Source organism: Onychostruthus taczanowskii, unplaced genomic scaffold, assembly GCF_017590055.1.
Source record: "Onychostruthus taczanowskii isolate IOZ18803 unplaced genomic scaffold, ASM1759005v1 scaffold5, whole genome shotgun sequence".
NCBI lineage: Eukaryota > Metazoa > Chordata > Aves > Passeriformes > Passeridae > Onychostruthus > Onychostruthus taczanowskii.
This window is the reverse complement of record NW_024502568.1, coordinates 8392636-8414851: the sequence shown is the minus strand read 5'-3', so window position 1 is coordinate 8414851 and position 22216 is coordinate 8392636. Positions and strand designations below refer to the sequence as shown.

At 39.7% G+C, this 22216-nt stretch overlaps 1 protein-coding gene across 1 annotated transcript in view; it reads right to left on the bottom strand.

Annotated features, from left to right (window-relative positions):
• Nucleotides 1-22216, bottom strand: part of SORCS3 (sortilin related VPS10 domain containing receptor 3) — a 266570-nt gene that overhangs the window by 82354 nt on the left and 162000 nt on the right. Inside the window, 1 exon segment of the mRNA XM_041415598.1 lies at nucleotides 14903-14976. Within this exon segment, the coding sequence (XP_041271532.1) occupies nucleotides 14903-14976 (74 nt within the window).

Below are 22216 nucleotides of genomic sequence, written 5' to 3'. Positions count from 1 at the left end.
ATGAAAACAGCTGAGCAATTCCAACTGCCCCTGTTGATCCTTGCTCCCTAAACCATCAATTGAGAGTAAGAGATGCTCTATTCCTCTATCTCCTGGTCCCAAGAGTTTTGGAGGTTTGAGTGAGCATCACTGAATGTGAGCAATATTTATGTTTGGGATTTACAGCAAGCTAAAAGCCAAAATTCAGGCTACAGGAGCCAGCCTTTCAAACTGGATCTGGAACCTGCTGGACTGAGCTTTTTGCCAGGGGTGAGTCTAGTTTCTGACCAGTCAAAGTGGCATTCACCAGCTTTGGAAACAAGATCAAAACTTTTACAACAAATTGAGACTCCCAAGGTGCTGACTTGAAAACTCATTTTTGCAGGTTAAGACATCAGACTGAAGGCAATTGACAGTGTCCATGTAAAGAGACAGAGGAAACAGATGGATACTACCTAGCAGGATGTTGTACAGTAAATAAGGGCTAAAAACATCAAGGAAAAAGACATATTTATTGTACAATAATATGTAAAGGAGGAAAAACTCTCCTCTTGCTGCAGGCAAGTGCAGTTAAATTAGTGAATGCTGCCAATTAGTCTGATGTAATTTTAATTCTATCCTGCTCCAGAAGTGAGTAAACACTTTAGTGTCATACCAGACAAGCAGTGCGTATTTCTAACTCATCCAAGCAACACAAGGGCCATGCCCATGTGCATATATGGAAGCAGGAACCAATTCATTCAATTCCCACTCAACTGACCTGGAGTTTTCCACAAGGCTCAATGACACCTACCTTTCCAACAGTCTTCTCCTCTATCTGATACTGCATCATATGTGTCTAGGTATCAATAACTGCAGCTGGTGAAGGCAATTTATGTATTAATTGGTCTAAAATCACCCCCAGAAGACATTAACTCTGGGCATGTAACAGCCCCCATACACCCAACCTGCACACAGCCCTGGGCCAACCACCATAAACTACCATAGTTAAGAGCTATACAAGTGTAGAACAGTTGGGGCAAAGAATGTGTTTATTAAACACATAAATACAGTATCATTCTCTGTGGCTGAGCCAGGGGAGACGCTACTGGATGTGTTAGGATGTGATGAGGTCTCTGAAGAGTTATGGGCAAAATCTCCTTGCACAGCATATTTCAAATGAAGCTTGGGAAAAAAGCTGGGCAGGAAGATACTGTAAGGAACTGTCTTAGCTAGGTCCCTGGAGCTTTCTACATCTTTTCCAGTGCTACTTTCCGTGATGCTATAGTTCTGGACATTAGCAGAAGTAATTGTTGTGAGACTTAGCTTGCAAGATAAGGGAAAAAATTGCCTAGTGTTTATTCTCAGCTAATTTCTTTTCAGCAAAGCCAATCCTTTTTAAAATGGTCCCAATGAATTTTAAGGAGGTTTTCTGCATGGTATCTCAAAAACAATGTGTTCATGGCATCTGCATGTGTTTTCATACGTGCATACAAGCATCTGCCTCCCTGCATCTCACACCCACCAAGACCAAATGTCTAAACCTGTACCTTCCCTGTAAGCTCAGTGGATCACAGGCCCCTGAACCACAAAGTTGCTACTTAGAACTCTTTTATGCATTAACCAGACCAAGAAAAGGAAAGAGGTCCAAATCAATCCTTTCCTTGAGAGGAAAACTGGCATTTAGGCTCAACCATGTCAGCCATCACCAAAGAATCCATTAAAGGCAGCAGGCTCTGCTGCACAGAGAATCATTTATTTCTCTTCTCAGTACATAAAAGAAGGTACTCTTTTTATCAGATAAATTAACAGGGAATACTTTTAAAGCATATTTAGCAACACCAAAACTGCTGTTGCTTACCATTTTCTCTTTTCTCCTTATGCTAACACCAAAACCTATGCACAAGTAAGGCTGTGTCTAGTTCTCATTCAGTTCATAGGTCTTAGGCATTTTTCCTTAGGCATAGGTCCTGTGGCATTTTTCCCAAACATATACCATAAATCCCTAAAAATATAAGCACATTCTCATGAAACATATTTGAAAACTTTTGCAGGTAGAAGGCCAAAGATTCTTATTCACAACCTGGTCAAGGTTTAAAAGGACCAGCAACACAGCCAGGGCATGTGCTCCAGGTGACATCTAAATTTCCCACTTGTGCCCTTGAAATAGCTCCTTACGGAGACTGAGGCTCCTGCAGGGAGTGTCAGCTGTGCCAGGGCGGCCCTGGTTGCTCCCAGGTGTAGCCCCAGTCCTGGGGCTGAGGAGCTGAATGAGCTGCTCCTGACTCATTGGGGTACAGCTGATCCAGGCTATGCAAAGGCAGTCCTGAGGGCTTAGCCTTATCCTAATTGAATAAGAAACCTTTTCTTTTGCCAAGTCCAAGCAGCACCAGCATCAGGATATGGTGGAAGTACTGAAGCATCAGCTCATCAAACATCACTGTCCTGAAGGCCTCCCAAAGCCTGAGTGCATGACACACCATCAGCTCCCTATCCCAAATGCATCCAACACCAACAGAGCTGCTTCAGAGAGGGCATTTCTAGAGAGGAATGAGGGGATTTTCCTGGGGTTTAGAGGTCTGCAAATTTTAAGCACATTCCAGCACAAGGGTTTGATTCTGTTTGCCTTCTTCTGGAAGGGACACTCTTTGGCAGGGCAATTTCACTTTTGCTATTTAAAGTTTCAAATCCCTTTAGGAAACAAGAATAAGAGTATTTTTGTTTGTTTGTTTTTGTTTTTGCATTTGCTTAAAATTAGTTTAGTGCCTACTATATTATAAAGCCCAGTTAGTTAATTTTTCCCAGTGCTTGGCTACCCTCCTTTGAAGGAAAACATGGAAACTCCATGAAAACACAGGGAATTACTATAGATTATTGCTTTGCTTTTTCACAAAACATTAATTCCCCCTGTTTCAGATCACTTTAGAAAACCAAAGTACATGCTCAAAGACCCCTCAGCTCAGCCTGGCAGTCCTGTAACCAAAGATTTCACTGGGGTTACTCCTCTCCTTCAAAGGAAATGTTTGTAAGACTTGTAATATTCTTCCAAGTTTGTTTCCTAGTAGAAGTATCTTAAACATGACCTATTAAAAAAATGTTTTACACCAAAATAAAGATTATCAGATACTATCAGATAGTGTGTTTAATTGTCCTCATTTGTGCAAATGTTTTCCAGTTGTAAATATGACACGCCTGAAATGCTAAGGCTCAGTGATTCAGCTATTAACAGAGGCCTAGGCACAATAAAGTGCCTCCAAAAAGCTTCTGAGCAAAAACATCATTTAATAAATGAATGCAGCAGTAGATGGATAAAAATAAAGCTTAAATTGTCCAAAGAGGGGATGCCAGTATGAAACTTGGCACAGATAATACGTATAGGATTTGCTGATGAGCCCCACATGCCTATGAGCATTGTACATTGTATTAATTAAGGAAAAATGAGTCTCTACATTCCCTGTTGCAGGATATTGTGAAGAATCACCCTGGGATAACATCTAGCATTCTGGAAATGAATTTTTGGTTCATTTCATGCATTTTGGGGGAAAACAATACGAAAAAATAGATTTGTTTCACTAACCTTTTGTGACAGCTGTTTCTCTGTATTTCAGACACTAACCTGAAGAGAACAAATGGCTTATTTCCTTCTTTGATTTTTAGCCATCTTTGACTTTTAGCCAGAAAAGGAATAGGGAAAGAAAGGAATGAAGAACAAAGGTAAGGAGAAGAAATAGAGAGTAGAATGAACTACTCTGTTCTGGACCAGCAAGCATAAATGCATCAATGTGTCTCCTTGCCCCCAAAAAATCACACTCAATTAGCTGCTGAGAATGAGATGCTCATTTGTCTCAATACCACAGGAGGAAAAGACAAAGAAGCAGGAAACAAAAAGGACTCTGGCAGCAGACAGATATCTAAAGACAGGCTCTGCCTGTAGAAACAGCAAGTCTGTGTGGCTATGATTTGTAAAAGCAACAGTGTCATGAGGCCAGCAGATCACCAAGCATCTCATGACAAGACAAGTTTGCATCCGAGAGAGAAGAATCCTCACAGGCAGAATGGAGATGAATAAAACAGACACAGTCACATGCAGGTCTCTGTCAGTGAAAGAGCAACACTGCTGCAGGAGAGACCAAAAAACCAGAGATCTTCCATGGGTCCTTTGCTCTAATGCAGGCAGGTGAAGAAACAATAAGGAGACAAGGCTGCCCAGGGGGCTGAACACTAGACACACTCCCAGCTCTTCACAACAGCAGCATCCCAAAGCATCCCCATCCCAAAAGCATTGCCCTGGTCAAGTGAGAATGCTCAGGGCAGAATGCTGCAGTGGGAGTCATGTCAAGAAGCAAAGCTGTATGGTCAAGCTGTAGGTAAAACAAGAGCTTCTCTTTGCTGGGTTCCTAATCTGTTGTTACAGAGGAGCAATAAAAGGAAAGAGAAGTACAAGGTCAAATGAAAAGTAATGCTCTGCTGGTTTCTATCTTCAAGGCAAATTCCAAAGTGCCACCACACTGTTCAAATCTAATGATTTGTAGAAAGAAAAAAAAAAAGAATTCTGGAGAAACTACTGCAGATCTAGAAATGGCTTTAGGGAGTCACTATTACAGATTGCTCCTAAAATCAATATCGTAATGGAACATGTCTCCTTCACTCAAACATTTTCAATCAAAACCTGAAAACCAAAAATACTGTGAGCAAAACCTAAGAATCTGTCTGTACCCTTTGGCTAAAACACGTGACAGAGTTTTTGGCTTGGTTTTCTTTATTTTTTTGAATAAAAAGCAGAATTTTTTCCTAAATGAGAAAATCCAGATCTACTGAAATCAGCTCTGAAGTCTACAGGTATTATTTATTATTTCCTAAGTAGTTGCCGGCAGACACAGGTGAATATGTTTCTCTCTCAAACTCAGCTACAGAACTTCTGATATTCCACTAAACATGGAAATGTGTCTACCTCTCATTTTTATTGCCTTCTGCCCAATGGAGAACAATTATCTTGCAAGATAATTACAGAGCAATGGTAACCACTGCTATGTCCTATTCCAATTAACTCACTACAAATATGCAAGTGAAACAGCATCATTCACTGGCTTTTCATCCTTGTTCTCTATATGATCAGCAAGACACAAGTTACTGAATCAACATTATTTAAAAGAACCTGTAGTGCAGCTAATAAGATGCCTCTTCCTGCTCTTACATTCTGATGTAGCTTCATGCTCACTGTGCTTAACAATAGCAAAATTAAACTCATCTCATTCTACAGAGGAGACTCAGGGGAATGCCAGGGAATGAAAGGATGGGAGTTTCATTTTCTTCGCTTGCCGAGAATGAATTCTGCCTCATATAACTGCTGATGAATTGTCGTTTTAAGAGAGTTGGTTAATTTACAACAAGCAGAAGGCATAAAAACGGACCTCCTTATCTTTAATGGATGTTATTGAGCAACACAAATGGTTCATATTTAAATTAATGCAGAAACATGTTGTCTATTTTGCCATGATAAGACTGTTCTTTTCTTTTTGCACAGCATGGGCTCAACTTCTTCTGTTAAATAAAACAACTGGTTTTGGTCAGCTTAATGCCAGGCAAATTTCCAAAGGTTCAGCAGCTGAAGTCAGTTCAGGGAAATGAACTGGAATTTACCTGGGTCCTTCAGGGAAATGAACTGGAATTTACCTGGGTCGTGCCTGATTGTCTTTGAGAAAATCTCGCTGAAGAATTTTGAGGTATCTTGTTTCAAGTAAAAATGGTCCCTGATAGTACTGATGTACTCGCTGAGGATAAATCCTCTCTTGGATTGCAACTTCCTCTACTGCAAGGATGGTTCCAGCCACAATTGCTGTGAAGAAACAAGAGCTGTAAAGGTGAAAACAAGTGGGCCATCGGGGATGATGTCTGGGGCAAAGGGAGGATGGATCCAGAAAAGATGCTCACTCCTGATGCCTGTAGGTGTTTTGCCATTGAATGAAAGAGCCAGAAAATTATGTTTGTAATCAGAGTATGTGAAAAGGTAATTCCTAAACATCTCAGAACAGTAGTGATTTTAAAAGAATTCCCAAATGTTTATCTTTCAGACAAGAGGGATTCTCCCCCACGCTGAGAATTCATCAATTTTCCCAGAAATTGAGAGATTAGTATGATATAGAACAAAGGTCAAAACCTAACCTGAATTCCCCACCAAAAAAAAAAAAAATTAAAAAGTGGGAGACTATTCCTTGCTAGCCAGAATACACAAAATATGATGATACTTTCAGCCTGGCAGCCCGGCTTTTGATTAGCTTTGCCAAGCTATGACAGTATGGGAGATCCCCATATGCCTCAGAGGGATGCATTATTCAATATATTAATTAGAGGGCTGGCTTTCATCAATGCTTCCTACTAAGTGTCACAAAGAATTACTCTGGGACTGTTCCTGACAGGCTGGAATTAATTTGTGTCTGACTTCACGTGCATCAGGAGAGCCAGGATGAAGTCAGACCAGGCAGACTACATGAGTCAGCAGTACAGTATTTCAGCTTCCAACACTGGTCTTTGAAACACAGTGATGGGGTTTGGACTTATTTGTTTTGATGGGTTTTGATCTTATTTGTTACCCTCTTGCAGGAGAAGAACACAGGTCCTCCCACCATGTGCTCTTCAGACAGACACAGCACTGGGACCCACTCCAGGGATCAATACAAACTGGGAGAAATATTCAACAAACTCTTCCTTAAAGCATTCCTGGTCTTTTTTACTAGTGGTTCAACTAGTCTGCTTCAGTCTCAGACACTCAGTCAAAGAGAGTGTGGGGGACATGGGGTTATAAAATTATCCAAGATCAGCAACGGGAGAGGTAAGAGAAGAGACTGGCCCCTGGGAGATAAAGAGACCTGACAGATGAGAGACCAAAGCCAAAGGCTTTTTGATAGCTGAAAACTCTAACTGCAGTGCAACAGGTGATATGTAGTGGTAGATATTATATTTAAGCAAATGAGGAGAAATATTTTGGCCCTTACTTTTTGAGGCCATAAGAAAAAAAAACTGCCAGCCACAGAACATTAAAGACACAAATGTGGCAAACATCACAAATTGTACTAAAATCACAACAATTTACAAATTCTAAAAGCCTGATAGTATTTATGTAAGGACATCCACCATTACATTAGTGGAGAGGGATAGTCCTCCCTTCTGCAAAATATGTTGCATTTCTCAAGCAAAAAGAGGTTAGAGAGAAAAAGAAGGTGGTTAGAGAGAGAAGTCCTTCAAAGACAACTTATTCCAAAATTGCCCTTCCAAAGGATATACCTTTAATTGAAAGAACTCATTCTTGCTGTGATAGCAGCCAGAATTACAGAGGTGTACACATAATCACTGACACTTTATCATGCAGCACTTTACTTAGGGTTCACTTATTATGTAATTAATGGGTTTTAAAAGAGAATTTAAAGTACTTAAAATTATTTCCCTTCAAAATCACACAATCACACACAATCCTTCTAGCCATAATGCTTTTAGTATTTTTTTTCCTCATTAAAAGAGCTTTGTGCCTAGGCAGCCTGATTAGCATGACATCCACGGGACTTCGTAAAAATGTCAAACACTTATTTTCCTAGGAAAGCAGGCAGTAAGGAGAGGGGCACTACACAATACTAAAGCATCCATCAGTTACAACTTAGAGCTTTCATAGTACAAGAGATTAGTTCTAACAAATTTCCATGTAAGCTAAAGTCATCAGTCAGCATAAACATGCATCAAACCTCCAAATATCTTTGGTTTTAGTCCCAGGTAAACTAAAAATAGTCTGTAATACTTCTCCAGTATTGTACTATGGGTTCTTTCTACCTTCTACAAAGATGCTTTCCCACATCCAACTATTTCTATCGATCTCTCATAAATTTGTTCAAAAAGGAACATGGACTGTGCTCAGAAAGGGGAACAGTAGTCTGAACATTACACTGACCATAGGCACTAATGGAACTAGTGGGTCTGTGCAGTCTCTATAAAACAGTCCTGCAGCATTTTCCAGAGATAGAAAGTGAAGGATTTTCCTGCTCCTAGGGTCATTTAGGTTTTTATTCTTTTAGATATCCATAGAATCTATCACAATATCCCTGGAAGGGCACTTACCAATCTATAGTTCAAAATGAGGATAGGATTATGTTTAGGAAAAAATATCACACAATTTGTTTCAGACTGCATTCTTTCCCTGCTTTAATTTTGTTTTTAAAAACATATTGCAAAATGAAGTTTCAGTCAAATTTTAAGATTACTTAAAAAACTGTCAAGTATTTCATAATAATCCTTCCTTTAATTTCTGAGAGAAATATTTTGATAATGTTGCCATGAATTCTAAAATACCTTTATTGACTTGAAAATTTTCGACAAAAATAAAAACTATTTCAGCCAATAAAAAGTATCCCACTCTATATCCAGATTCCATTTATATTTCTGTCACTGAGTTACTGTGTAATCACAAGTTAGTCACCCACAACCTAACATTTGGAAACACTAAACATCTATAGTGCCAATGGCATTAATTGTAGGCACCCAAAATGAAATACCTAGCTCCACAGTTTCACTTTGCCCCTTTTTAAGTGAAAAGGAAAAAAAAAAATTAGGTTTCTTATCACCATGGTGTTGTACTCTTTAATTAACTAAAGTGACCTTGCAACAAAATCTTCTAATATATGCCAAAAATTTATGAGAAAGTCTCATCTCTCCTGAACTCTTACTAGAGAGCTTGAGGCTAGAGTTTGAAAATGTTCTCCTCAGCTTAGTACAATTCATGGTCATGGTGGCTTGAGTAACACTTCCAGATTTATGTTAGCTTTACTCTCCATGAGAAAAACCTTCCCTGGGTGTTCTTACCCACAGGGCATGGGAAGCAAGTCCCTTACCAGAGCCAAATGAGTCATTAGCCCAAGGGAGGCTCCAGTAATACCCACTGGGTAAGTGCCTTGGTGATGCTCGTAGGTGTCATCTATAGATGCCAAACTGGAGTCATTCCTTTTATCCATAGCTCCATGTATGGTATGGTTTTAATACTGAAACCTCCAATGTAGGATTATTTAAGAGTCAATTTGACATTTACAAGACTATGTTTTCCTAACGCTAAACTTGGCTGTAAAAAATCAGGCGATGTTTCCCCAGCACTGTGCAATGACACCATCTGGCAGTTAATGATTAGTGGGATTTACAGGAGAGGCAGGCACATATTTGACTAACCATCTCTTTGCTGACAAACTAGGCAAGTAAAGGTAATGTCAGCTATATCCAAAGGTCACTACTGGAACTGCTGCTGAAACAGTCTGCATGGACCAAAATTGGCATTGGAATTGGGAAATATCAGTGCTGTCACAATGACAAATAAATAAAAACAGACACAAACATCTGTGTGAAGGTAGATACAAACCCAGATAATAACCTTTAGAAAAACTGAGGCAAACCCCTTAACTTCTGCCACACTACTCTCAGATATCCAAACCAGCCTTCACTAAAGTCACCCTGAAATTCAGGCTGCAACTAAAAAGAAATACACTGGCTGATACATTTTATCCCCTTTTCTTAGCAAAATAAAAAAAATCTTGCCCTCAAATGACAAAATTTGTTGTCTCATTCCTCAAACAACTGTGACAGAAAACCTTTAACTCCAAAGCATAGCCCAAGTTAGTGGACACACAGCCTCTTTCTTTCTTTCAGTGAAAGTGTTCCCTTCTCACAATTTTTAACTCTCAAAGATCAAAGTGAGTGTGGCTGGCATTCACAAATGCAAAAAAAAAAAAAAAAAAAAAAAAAAAATCCACCCCAAAACAAAACATAAATCTGATTGATTATCATGGAAAAGAAGGGGAAAAATACAATTCTGGGGAGATTTGTTGACTGAATCAGTAGTGTGTTTGAGAACTGATACACTTAATTTTTCTGCTTGCAAACACAAACAGTGCTCTTTGAAGCCACACTAGAGTGCATGTCCTATTTTCGTCCTCCCAGTCTGTCCTTTCCTGCCTTGTTTGTCTTTTCTGTCCAGCTCTCATCACTAGTGTGTATTTCAGTGGCTTTTACTGACTAGACTCATGCTGCACGCTGACTTCAGGGCTCCAAGTATCAGAAGTACCAGACGCAACAGAAATTCTCTCTTTTCCATGAAAATGGGTATTCCCCACTTTCCTGCTCCCAGGCTTTTAGAGAATCACCATGATCACAGAGAGCATGACTTAAAAAAATAAATGAGACAAGGGAAATGTCTAGCTATAACAGGCCAAAACAATCCCAACAAAACAACAACAACAAAAAAAAAAAAAAAAAAAAAAAAAACAAAAAAAAAAAACCCACACCATACCAAGGAAAATGGTTCCATATCCACTACTTCATATTCTTCAGTGATGACATAAGGCAGGAAACAGGAATGTGTTCTCCAAAAAAGAAAAGCCTGGGGAGACCCTAAAAAAGGGTGTCAGTGTCCAACGGAATAGAGTGCTTTCCTCTACTCAGGATGGTGATCTGCTCAGCAAACATAGGCAGGGCCTCCGAAGACAGATGGACAGGGGATATTCACAGCTGTTTAGCTGACTGGACAGAAAACACAGGTCCCCTTGAGATCCGCTGTATTTGAAAGAATTAAACCACAAGATGATAAAAGGATTTCATATGCCACTAAAGCATCTTTTCATTCTCTTGTACCCTCTAGTGCTCTTAATCTACTCCTGTAGCACTTCATATTACTATATTGGAGTATTTCACCCACTACAGTCACCAAGGTGCTCTCCTATCCCAGTCTCACCTACAGGGTAACAAGGCAAAGTCAGCTGGAATCATCCAAGGTGACAGGGAAAAGCTGTGTTCCAGCAAAGTGCTTGGTGAATGCTCCAGATCAAACCATCCTGCCCACCTGCTTGGTCCCATTGTGCTGCTGCAGGAAATGGCAGAGGTAGTAAAAAATTACTTAAGGACAATTTGAGTCCTACAAGTCTTTATCAGGAGAGCAACAGTATTTAGTCAGCAGAACAGACCATGTGTTTTACAGGCGAGGAAGCTTCCCCAGCATTTCTACGGTACAAAATACGGGTTTTATTTTATCATATCCTCCACATGGCAGCACAGGTGTCTAAGTTACATGATACAAAATGAATAGGGCCCAGAGGGAGCTGCAGAAATGTGCTCTGAAAGAAAAGAACATTGAGTAGGTTTTTAACAAACTTTGCACCCATGCTGGTTTCAGTTATCTTGATTGATCTTGGAATTTCTGTATCACATTAGCGTAAACTCGCTATTTCCAGTCTTACAGGATCCTAAGTTATTAAAATCTGAGGCCAAGGCACGTGGGAGCCAAATCTGGATGCCTGTACACACATCAAGTAACACATTCTGTTGAAGCTCTGCCACTGTCATCAGTGGGTGTAGTTAACAAATGAATCACTACTACCAAAGTAGAGAACTCAAATCCTGGGGCTTTTTATAACTGTGAGTGGCCCAAGGGTGAATCTCAGCTCATGCACAAACTTTGAGTGTGCTCAGGAACCGATGAGGGATGTCCCATGAAAGTTGGACATGTGACATCCATAATGAATGAGAACATAAAACTACAAACCAGTGAGTAGCACTATGACTAAGGAAAGAAGCTGAAAGCAAGAGCCAGGATACAATGCCACAAGCTGGACTGGAGTTTAGGGCTTTGTTTTTGACCAGTGGAGAGCCATCACAGATGCTGTCTGCTAGAGCTACACCAAAAAATGCACAGAGTGACTTGTGTGTCCATGACTAACAGAGAAGTTGTGCTTACCCTGCTGAGGGAAAATTCACATGCCAGTCTCACAGGCTCTGAAGCAATCACGATTCTCTCCTGGCCTTAAGGTCTCTATGTGTGAGGTCTCTCAGGGAAGGCATAATTATTCAGAAAGATCTCAGAGAGAAAAATAAGACCTCTTCTTGTCAGGTTGACTGATCACATGAACTGGGTGAAGTTTATAGTCTTCACAAGCCCATTCAAAGCAGCCTGAGAGATGAAAGTCATGTTTTGAAGGCAAACACATTCAGCAAAGCCTGCCCCAGATAAATCCAGCTGCATTCCAATCAGATAGAGACCATCCCGTTTAATGAAGGATGCTTACCTGAGCCTCTGCTAATGAACAGTGCAGAGCAGCACCAAAGAGCAGCTTGTCTCATTTTGGCATCTCCATATCCTTACTATTTCAACTTTCTTGGAAGTTTTAATTCAGAGGTTCAATAATGTAGTATTTGATAGACTGATGACAGGGACAGTGATAGGCTGGTGACATGGAAAGGCAAGCTTGCAACAGGCAAGCTGAGAGCTGCAGTCAACACACCTGAGGGAAGGGATGCCATCCAGAGAGAGACTGACAGACTTGAGAGGTGGGTCTGTGTGAACCTCATGGCTCCAGGAGAAGTTACAGCACCTTTCAGTAGCTAAAGAGAGGGAGCTTTTACAAGAACATGTAGTAATAGGACAAGAGTAGTGGCTTTCAATTTAAAGATGGTAGGTTTAGAACAGATAATGGGAATAAGTTATTTATTGTGAGGCTGATGAGGCAATTGAAGAGGCTGCCCAGAGGAGTCACAGATGTCCCATATCTGGAAGTGCTCAGGACCAGGCTGGATGGAGATTTGAGCAACACAGTCTAGTGGAAGGTGCTCTTGGCCCTGACAAGGAAGTTGGAATTAGCTGATTTTAAGGGTCCTTTCCAACCTACGCTATTTTATGATTCTCTGAGCTTCACAGAATAGTGGTTTAAGTCCCTCTGAAAATTACAGCTATACCCACTTTTCTCTCTCTTTTTTAGCACACTAAAAATCAACAAATTTCAGAGGCTAAAATGGTTTTTGCATTTTTTTCTGTACAGATCTTACAAGCCAGAACTTGCAGGCCATCACAGTTTGCAGCTTTAAAGGGAAAGAAAAGAAATAGAGAAATAAAACAGCTAAGGAGAGTTATTATGTTCTACAATTTCAATACCTCTTATCCCTGCACTATGGATTGTTTCAAATCCCTCCCACTCTGGGAAAAACCTAATTCACTCTCTTGGGAAGCTTATTCTCCATGGGACTCTGCTGTTTCTGAGTGGAATAAAACTTTCTAAGTCTATGTCCTATGAGTTTTAGCTATAGAAGACTTATACATTTCCTAAGAGAAAAAGGCACCTGAAACACAGACATAATGCACTGCTAAAAAACAGTGTTCAAACCATGCAGCAAAAGACAATGAAAAAATAGGTAGACTGTGGAAAACAATACACATTTGGGTGTCAAATGGACAAACAGGCAATTTCCATTGAACACTCATATATGGAAGCAGAAAATAAGGCACAACATCACAACCTGTCCTTTAAAAAGAGGTTCTGCTTTTCTTCCCAAGTCAGCTTAGCCCTTGAACTTTATCCTCCAAGAAAGTCTCTCCCCTAAGCTCACTTGTGTTATTTGAAGGATTGGGTAAAATTATTCCAAGGACCAGCTATTCTGCTCTACAGAAGGATACACCTGGAGAGGATCTACACTCGTTTTTGTCATGTGCACTCAGCATGAACAATGAGATCAAAGGATTTTTGATAGGTCCATCATCCAGAACCAGGAGAGAAAAACTACTTCCTTTCCAACATTATGGAATTGTGGAACAGTAACACAGACAGACAAGTTCTAGACCTTTGATATATTTTGCAGGTCTGTATGACTTAGGAACCTTAAAACTTTCTTTCCTCAGTGTTCAGAATTTTCTCACACTGTCCAGATTCCTCAGGGACACTAAGGGAAATCACTAGACCGTGTGCCAACAAGTCAATGTTTTAAATGTTGGAGTCTAAAAGATGTTTAGAGAGATTTGCAGAAGGATGTAGATAATTTAAAATGAGGAGTCTACCCCCACTGCAAGGTGTGGAAATACTGAAAACACAATCTACAGATATTTTGTGCCTGGATTCCACGGGCTTTCAACGAGGTGCAAAAATTTCTATGAGAATTTGACTCAAAGATATATAGATATAGACATAGATATGCATCATGCTTTGTAATTGGGAGTAAATTTTTAAGTTTTCCAAGTTCTTTTTATTTTTAACCCTCCAAAATGTAGCCCTCTGGTTCCTTAATATTACAATCTTTTTGGGTCTTAAGAACCAGAAGCTTTTTTTAGCTATACAGAGATTCTGTAAATCAGCACTTCTACACATTCACACACACCCCATCATCTGGCATATAGTAAGTACGGCATTAAGAATCTTATTCAAGCCCCAAATCCTAAACTCAACTCCAGAAGAACTATAATTTTTTCTCTCTAAAAGTCAATTCTTGAATCTTCACATGGTGCAGTGAAGTTTGGAAAAGAGGCATCTGAGATGGCTGAGCCTGGAGATAGGAACTAAATTTGTTTCATCATCTGATTTTAAGACACTCTTCCAATTTGAGAGGTTGACACTTAGGAAATGAGAATGAATTGAGTCACAAAGCAGATTTTTAGCAAACTGCGGATCTTGGGCTTTCACTAGTCACTATAATAAAATTGGCTCCTCAGAGAGTGATTAAAAGCAGAGTGAATCATCCCTTCTCACCAAGATTGCATAAGGAGACTGGTCAGAGTGGCTGGCTCTGCACAAAGACTGTGTTCTAGGCTAAAGTAACTCTCTAAAGGGCTGAAAAATAGCAAGTCTAATGGTCACAGGTTTGTCACTGAGGCACTGGACAGCTCCTCTGTGTTACTCTAAGCAGGCGTACAATGAAGAAGCAGGAGTTTTGCAAATATCAAAAGACTTGTACTTCTCTGTAAAAGAAACTACGTTTTATCAGACAAGAAGAGAGACTATTGCACTGCAAGGTGTGTTCTATGGACTGAATTTATATCATTGATGATGAACAAAACCAAGGGTATACTTCATGTTCAAGTGAAGCAACAAATCCCTTCAAGTTAGATGCTCTTCTCCCCTCCATGACCCACCCAAAGGAAGCCAAGCCAGCAGCCCTCACTCACCAGTAAAACCTGTTTGGAGTGACCCGCTCGTGCATGAGCTGCCATTTTCTTCCAAAGTCCATGGAGCTGTACAGCTGGAAGACAGAGAGAGTGAGAAAGAATAAACTCAAATGAAAAAGAAGGAAGACTGTTGATAGATAAAATATTAACATCAGCTCAGACTAAAGAACATGAATGGAACGCTCCCAATAATTATACACAATTATCAATCACCCTCACTGCCAGGGGAGGCTAACAAGGCAATGACTTCCCTTTACTCTTAACCCAGACTGGGCTCCTGAGAATAAAAAGCAGGTTGTCTCTTCCCAAACATTGTCAAACAACTTTGTCCTTCCAAATTTCAGCTGTCAACACATTCACTTTGACTGCCATATAACAAAGCTGGCTTTTTTTGCTTAATAGGAAACAGGTGACGTGAGTTTTTAGTATCAAACAGAATGAGACAAACCAGGTTAGTCAACATGACTCTGATGAGGTAGTGACTCTATACTCAAGGTCATGTCATGATTTGTTTTTATGGAATGAATCAAACCTCTTCTGTATTGAAAAGTAAATTGCTCCTAATATATAATATTATATTATAATATCCTAATACATAATATTTTCTAATATTGAGAATGATATCTAAATTTTTAGGTAAGTTAGAAATCAACCTGGTCATTAGTTAAACACCAAAGATAGTGACGTGACTCTCCTTGGAAGCCAAATTTTCAATATAATGATCTTTTTGAGTCTTTCTGGTTAAGAAATGACACAGCTGTACTGTAACCAAGTTTCCATGCAACTCCACTCTGAGTTTCAGACATATATTTGCTTCATATATCATCTGCTTAATATCACAAACACCATTCTCCATGTAATTATTTTCTTACCCACAATGCATCCTCTCACAATCAAAACATATGTAAGCTCCTTTTCTCCAACTATGAGCAAATTTGGTCCTTCAGAGAAAAAAAATACGCTTTGAGAAATAACTACTATGCTTTACCACTAGATCACAGAGAACTAAATATCAGGCAGCATTTTGATCAGGATTTCAAATAAATTTCATCTGATATATATTCTGGTCTAACATAACAAGGGTTGATTGCCAGCTAAGGACGTAGATAAGAGAACTGAAAAAAAACTTCAATGTTTGTAACAGCCAAATTTAAGTCCCTAATGGGAAAATACTAGCATTTAAGCATGAGATTCTGCATTGCATTTGATTTCAGTGGCTGGATTTGCAAATTGGAGGCACGTCCATGTTCAGATTGGAAGGGTTCACAACCTAGTGATGTGTCCTGTGGCACCACTGTGACGGATGGCTAAGAGTGACTGGAAAGATAAACCACATGTGCTCACACTGAATATTAACCTTTCTTGAACAGGCAGCATCTTTGACCACAGAGATGCAGCAGCCACATCAGAGCTGGACCATATATCAATTTAGAAAGATGATTGGAAAGGGCTGTTTGAGCAGTGTCCAAAGCCTGAGGCAGTTAATTCATTCTTGCTATGCTTGCACTCAACTACACAACTAAATCACTGTACAGTCAGCAAAAGAAAGTCAGAAACTGAAATTCAGACTCCATCAAGTACCTAAAGCAACTGATATGTGTAAAGACAAAAGAATCAGGCCTTTGTATTTATGCCAACAGGAATGCCAGTCTAGCCAGTAACAGTTCAAGCTGCCAGTAAAACACATATGGAGGAAAGATATGAAAGCACATCCTTCAATCTTCAAGTCAAAAAGGGCTCCAATTATGTGAACTTCATCCAACACCACAAAGCTTGTAAGAAATATTACGAAAGATTTTCTGCCCCATGTTCTTCAGGAGATCAGATATTATCTGAATGTTCTAATTTGGCCATATTTCTTTAGCACTGTCTCTAGATAGGCTAACATAATGTACTACAAGTCCACAACAGCCAGACTTCCTCTGCTTTTCAGGTGATTAACTAAAAAAATATGATAGAGTCCTCTGCCCAAAAAGGAATTCTGAGTAGATACAAAATAAAGCAACAAAGAATCGCTTGTCTTTTTTAATTAAAGGAGCCAGGAAAAGAAAACTCCTAGTCCCAATTTGAGATTAGGTTTATGAAGTCAGCATCAATATTAAGATAACTAATTCTCAGAACACATAGGTTTTTAGAAAAAATAATTGAGAATCCACACCCCAAAGTCAAAATTCTACAGTGCTATGACTCTGTTCAGACTTTAGCACAGTTCCTGCCAGGAATATTCCTTGAGTCACTGGACATGGTTTACACAGCACAGACCAAGTTGCGTCAGTTGCATCAAAAGACTTGGTTATCCTTTGTAAATCCTGACTACAGGTGCCAGTTAGCCGGGCTTCAGGCAACTTAGTCCCAGTTAAGTCATGCTCACAAGCAAGACCAAGTGGATCTAGCATCCTGATTGTATTCCGCAATGGATTAACCATTCTCACCTTGAGAGGAAAGGATTAACAACATACGGCCATTTCCTTCGATTCTCTTTTATCTTTTGCCCCTGGCATTTCCTTTTCTTCTGCAGCAGCATAACAGCAGTAGCTACAGAAAGCTCAGTGACATGAAGCACAATCTCTTTCAATCATTCATGTCTCCCAGTGTCCCACTCTGTAACAAGTTAAAAACCAGAGACCAGCTGTTGGTCTGAGTTTTTTCCTTTCTTTTCTCTATTAAAGCTCAGACTGACTGATGCCAGAAGGATTAAACTGAACTTGCAGCCTTTATGTGATTTCAGATAAAGAGATAAAGAGGATATTATTCATTTCAATAATTTTTATTTATTATTCACCTACTTACTCTGGGCATCCACTTCAAATTTTAACCAGATGACTGAGTTTTAAAGCTGTATGACGGAACAAATCCATAAAAGAACTCTCTGGCCCAGTTCAGTTTTATAGTATTATTTACAGATGCAAATGCAAAGGTTAGTGTTGAATATATAAATAAAACATTCAATAAAGTGATTTCTAGTATGCATTAAAATTGAATATATACATATACTTTTTGTTTATCTCCCTTCACGGGGGAAGACAAGCTTTAGAAAAGACAACAAATTTAGTGGCAAGTACAGCAGAATTCCATATAAATTAATTTGTCCTAAGGCTGAATACTAAGCAAAGGAAAAAAAATGACGTAGGTATGGTGCCAAGATTTTCTCATTTTAAAGCTCTGCTCTGGCTCTTTAGTGACAAGTCATCTTTGGCATTTCCACCTTCCGGAGCACTCCAACACAGTGGTTCAAGAGGGGTGGACTCCAGTGTACCATGGGGGTGGTATTGTGAGGGTATGGCCCTTCTACTTCCTCCTCTGTGACTTTGATGACTGAAAAATTAAGACCATCATGGGTCTTTATGTTTGTCTGGGCTGGTCTTGTCTCTTGATCCATCTAAAGAGTGGCATGCAGCGGATCTGACTGTGCCTCTACTCAGGAATCTGGTCAGACCTATCACTTACAACAGGAAAGGCTGTACCATCAAAAAGGTAAATGACAAATATTTATCCAAACAGCATCATGATACTCCCCACTCAAGGACTAGCAAACATAGCTAGCACCAAACATATCACATCCACCAACACAGTCCTGCAGCTCACCAAGAACACAATCTGTGCGAGGAAAGACGTTGGCAGCCTCAGTGATACCCAACTTTGTTTCACTACAGGCAGACCTTAACTCCTGCTTGTTTTGCTCAGCACAAATCTGAATCATAAGGATTTTATGTGCCACAGGCAGAATGCTTCGTCTTCAAACTCTAAGAACAGCGGCAACGTTTTATTTCACACCAGCGTTGTTTCCAAGTAAATTGGCAAGCCCCTTAAAGAAGGAGCTTTATCCCTGTTGTCAGATTCTGTGCCACAAACACAAGCAACATGCCAGAAACACATTCAGAACTACAGAACTGTAAAGAAAGGAGCTACAGATACACAGTGTTGCATGTGAAAAATGCTGTTGCAATTCTCCAGTACAAACTCTCAGGGTGACACATCATGTTGGCTAGCTTGGAAGATCTTGTTCAGGGTTGTGGGCAATTAATTTGGTTTGGGTGTTTTGTTTATCTTACCAATGAGAGCTAGGGAAAAAAAAAAAAAAGGGTTTTAGGTTTTCTGGAAAAGTAAAGCTTCTCAGAACTGGAACAGCATGATAAACTGGTCTGCTTCAATTCTAGTTATAGAGAGAGTAGAGAAGAAAGAGCAACGAAGGAAACACAGGAAGACTCAACCCCCTGATGTTAGTTATCCATGTCTGAGCTAGACATGCAAGACACTTCTAAAACTGCTCATTTTTCAAGCCTTAGAATCTTCTGCCTCTCCTGACACTAAAAAAGCTCACAGTGATCAGTGCAGAAGGAGATGACTCCAACAGAGACACATGATCTGGCTGAGATGGATTTCATGACCTGCTCGGTGTTCATGGGGGAAGCACACAGAAGAATGAAGTTTGAAGACAAGCCCAAGAAAGACCAAGCATGCAATATCCTGGGTGCATTCCATCACTGCAAGAAGCATGTATAGATGTCACTTATAGACTGAAAAGCAATAGAAAACAGACTAAAGAAATTCACTAAAGATCTTTGATATTTATAGACTCTCATGTATACACATGTAAGAAGGAGGGCAACAGGAACATATATAAAAGCCTATCAGAAAATAAAATCAAATATTATTGCTATGAAATCAGGTCTATTGGCCTGAGAAAACATGTGGTGAGACACTCTATAGTTTTCTGCCTGCCAGTCATCCAAGGTTGCAAATGATGTCAGATAAAGTGTACATGCATTTAGAGGAACAATTCATTTATTACACAAAAAATATACTTCCTCCAGACAATACATACAGCAGATGATGGAAAGATGTATTCAAAATAAATGCACGAGGGTGAGATTGTATCTAGTGGTAAAAACTTGGCAGCAGCAGACACATTATGGAAGAGGAGGGTCAGATTAGCCTGGCCTGCTTGGCCTCAGAAGAGCATGATCCCAAGCAGTAGCTCAGATTGCTTACATGAAAAGATGGCTCTGATCCCAGAAAAGCACAAAGAAAACTAGCACCTTCTCAGCCAGAGCTGGTGGGAAAAATCTACAAGATGTGTGGAGGGTGCCTGCCAAAAACTCAAACCAGGGCAGAAGAAAAATAAAATTAGGTCAACATTTCTGTAGGAAATTGGACTGCATGCAAAGGATAACTCAGAAAAGAAAGTCTGTTGCAGGATCGTAAATTTTCTCTACAGAAGGAAAAAAAAAAACATTAGCAATAGAAAAATATTAAAGAAAAAGTTTCAAATTCTCAGAAAACTCAAAGTGTATCTTTTCTCTACACTTCTGTGTTACAAATGAAATTGCAAAAGAAGGGTGTCATCATTAATATTTCAGAAAGGTCATTCCTAGAAGGAAAATGAACTGGAGGAAAAAATCACAATATTTTTCAGTCTCTAAAGTACAGAACAGATAAGCCATGTCTGACAATGACCAGTTGAAGACAGGATAGATTCAGTACAGCCATGAAGACAGCTATTGGTACCCCAGAAAAACGCCCTACTTATTTATCACTTCTTCCATCCCTGCTTTTTTAAGGACAGGTGGATACCTCTGCCTTTCAAAGCATCAGTGTAATGTTTAAACTGTGGGGTCTATGGAAATCCCCTTCTCAGGTTCTCCTGGGAGGCAGGACGTGTTACTTGCAGCACTGTAGGTACAGGACTCAGGTCTTAAATACTTCAGTTGTGTGGCTGAAACCAGGTCAGGAGCAACTCCTGCCATGGAAGTGGCTTTATTACCCACAGCAGAAAAGGCTGCATTCAAAGAAAAATTTGGAGTATTCCTCTCTTTCTTGTATTCCATTATTCCCCTCAGCCTGGGCCTCAGTAAAACATCCCTGGAGTGTGAAGAGTTACCATCAGGGACACAAAGGCTGATGTCACCTTCAGGCTGATAACCACCTCAAGGACTGTCTGTGCTTGTTCTTTCCAACTCCAGGCAACTCCTTTCCCAGGGAGTTGCCTATCCTTGGCACCTTGCAAGGCAGGGTTCCAGCGGTACCAAGATCTGAAACTGGAAGTGCTTCTGGACCCCTAAATAATGGAAAAAAAGAGCTTATCTTTTTCTTCTCTTGTCACAAGCTGCCTGGAAAACACAATTCAGGTAAGGCACCCTTGACAGCTCCACACTAAAGAAGCTAAAAATAAATCCTACATCTCGAGCCAAAAGATTTGTGCAACAGCTTGTGGGGTTGAATTTAGTAAAAAGAAGTCTACCAGCACCAAATTTATGGTGTTTGTTTACACAGAGTGGTAAAAACTAGTAATTGTAATGAAAACAAATGGACCAGTTTATCTTTTTTCTTTGATTTCCTTTCCAGGTGATTAAAAGCTGCATCAAGCAACCTCATTGCAGCCCAAGGTTCTTCTCTAGCATTGTACAGCCAGATTTTCTTAGTCATGGAAAGAGAATATGCCCAGGCTGATTTGTGTCTGAGACTCACCAGAGCAGCTCAGTTCCCTACAGATGTTGTGTCATAGATGGGACACTAAAAATAGGGTATTTTGAAAACCAGATAAGACAGAAATTAAATACTAAATACATTTTTGTCATCTGTCCCATACAGAGAGGAAAAAAAAATAATAAAGGTTTCTGAAGCTGGGAAGTTGGGGGCCTAAATACATTTTTGTCATCTGTCCCATACAGAGAGGAAAAAAAATAGTAAAGGTTTCTGAAGCTGAGAAGTTGGGGGTTTTTTGCATTTTAAGAAAAATATTTCACAAGCTTATCTATAAGACTAGGTCTTCAGGCAAAAGAAACTCTGTCTCCATCCCACTACAGTAAAACACTGGTCAGGGATCTTCTGAACAAAGACCAAATGTTTTGAAAATGTCTGACTTCAGGATGTACTTGTATAGCTCAACCTGGTTTCTAATGAAGTCAGGCAGGTTAAGACAATGCACTGATGTCATGTTTCATGGTTTCATAGTTAAAAAAATGCTTTCACTCAATGGGTCACTTTAAACCTGACGCTGAAAGCAAGACTTGGCTCTCTCTGCTTTGCCACTACGTCTCCAAGAAAAAGACAAAAGGAGATCAAACTCATGGAAAAAAAAAAAAAAAAGTCCATTTAAAAACCTTCAAAATTCAATTTTTCTTAAGCCTTATTGCACCAAGCACACTCAGCCAAAAATCTGGTATTTCTGCTAAGAGCAGAGCATCTTTTGCTTTTCTACTCCATGACTGGTTTCTAGTGGAACAAGAAATCCAGATACAGCTGCAGCAGTGTCACAAATGAGTATCACAGAGGTATCACTAAGGTTTCAGCCCTGGGTGAAAAACAGGCTCT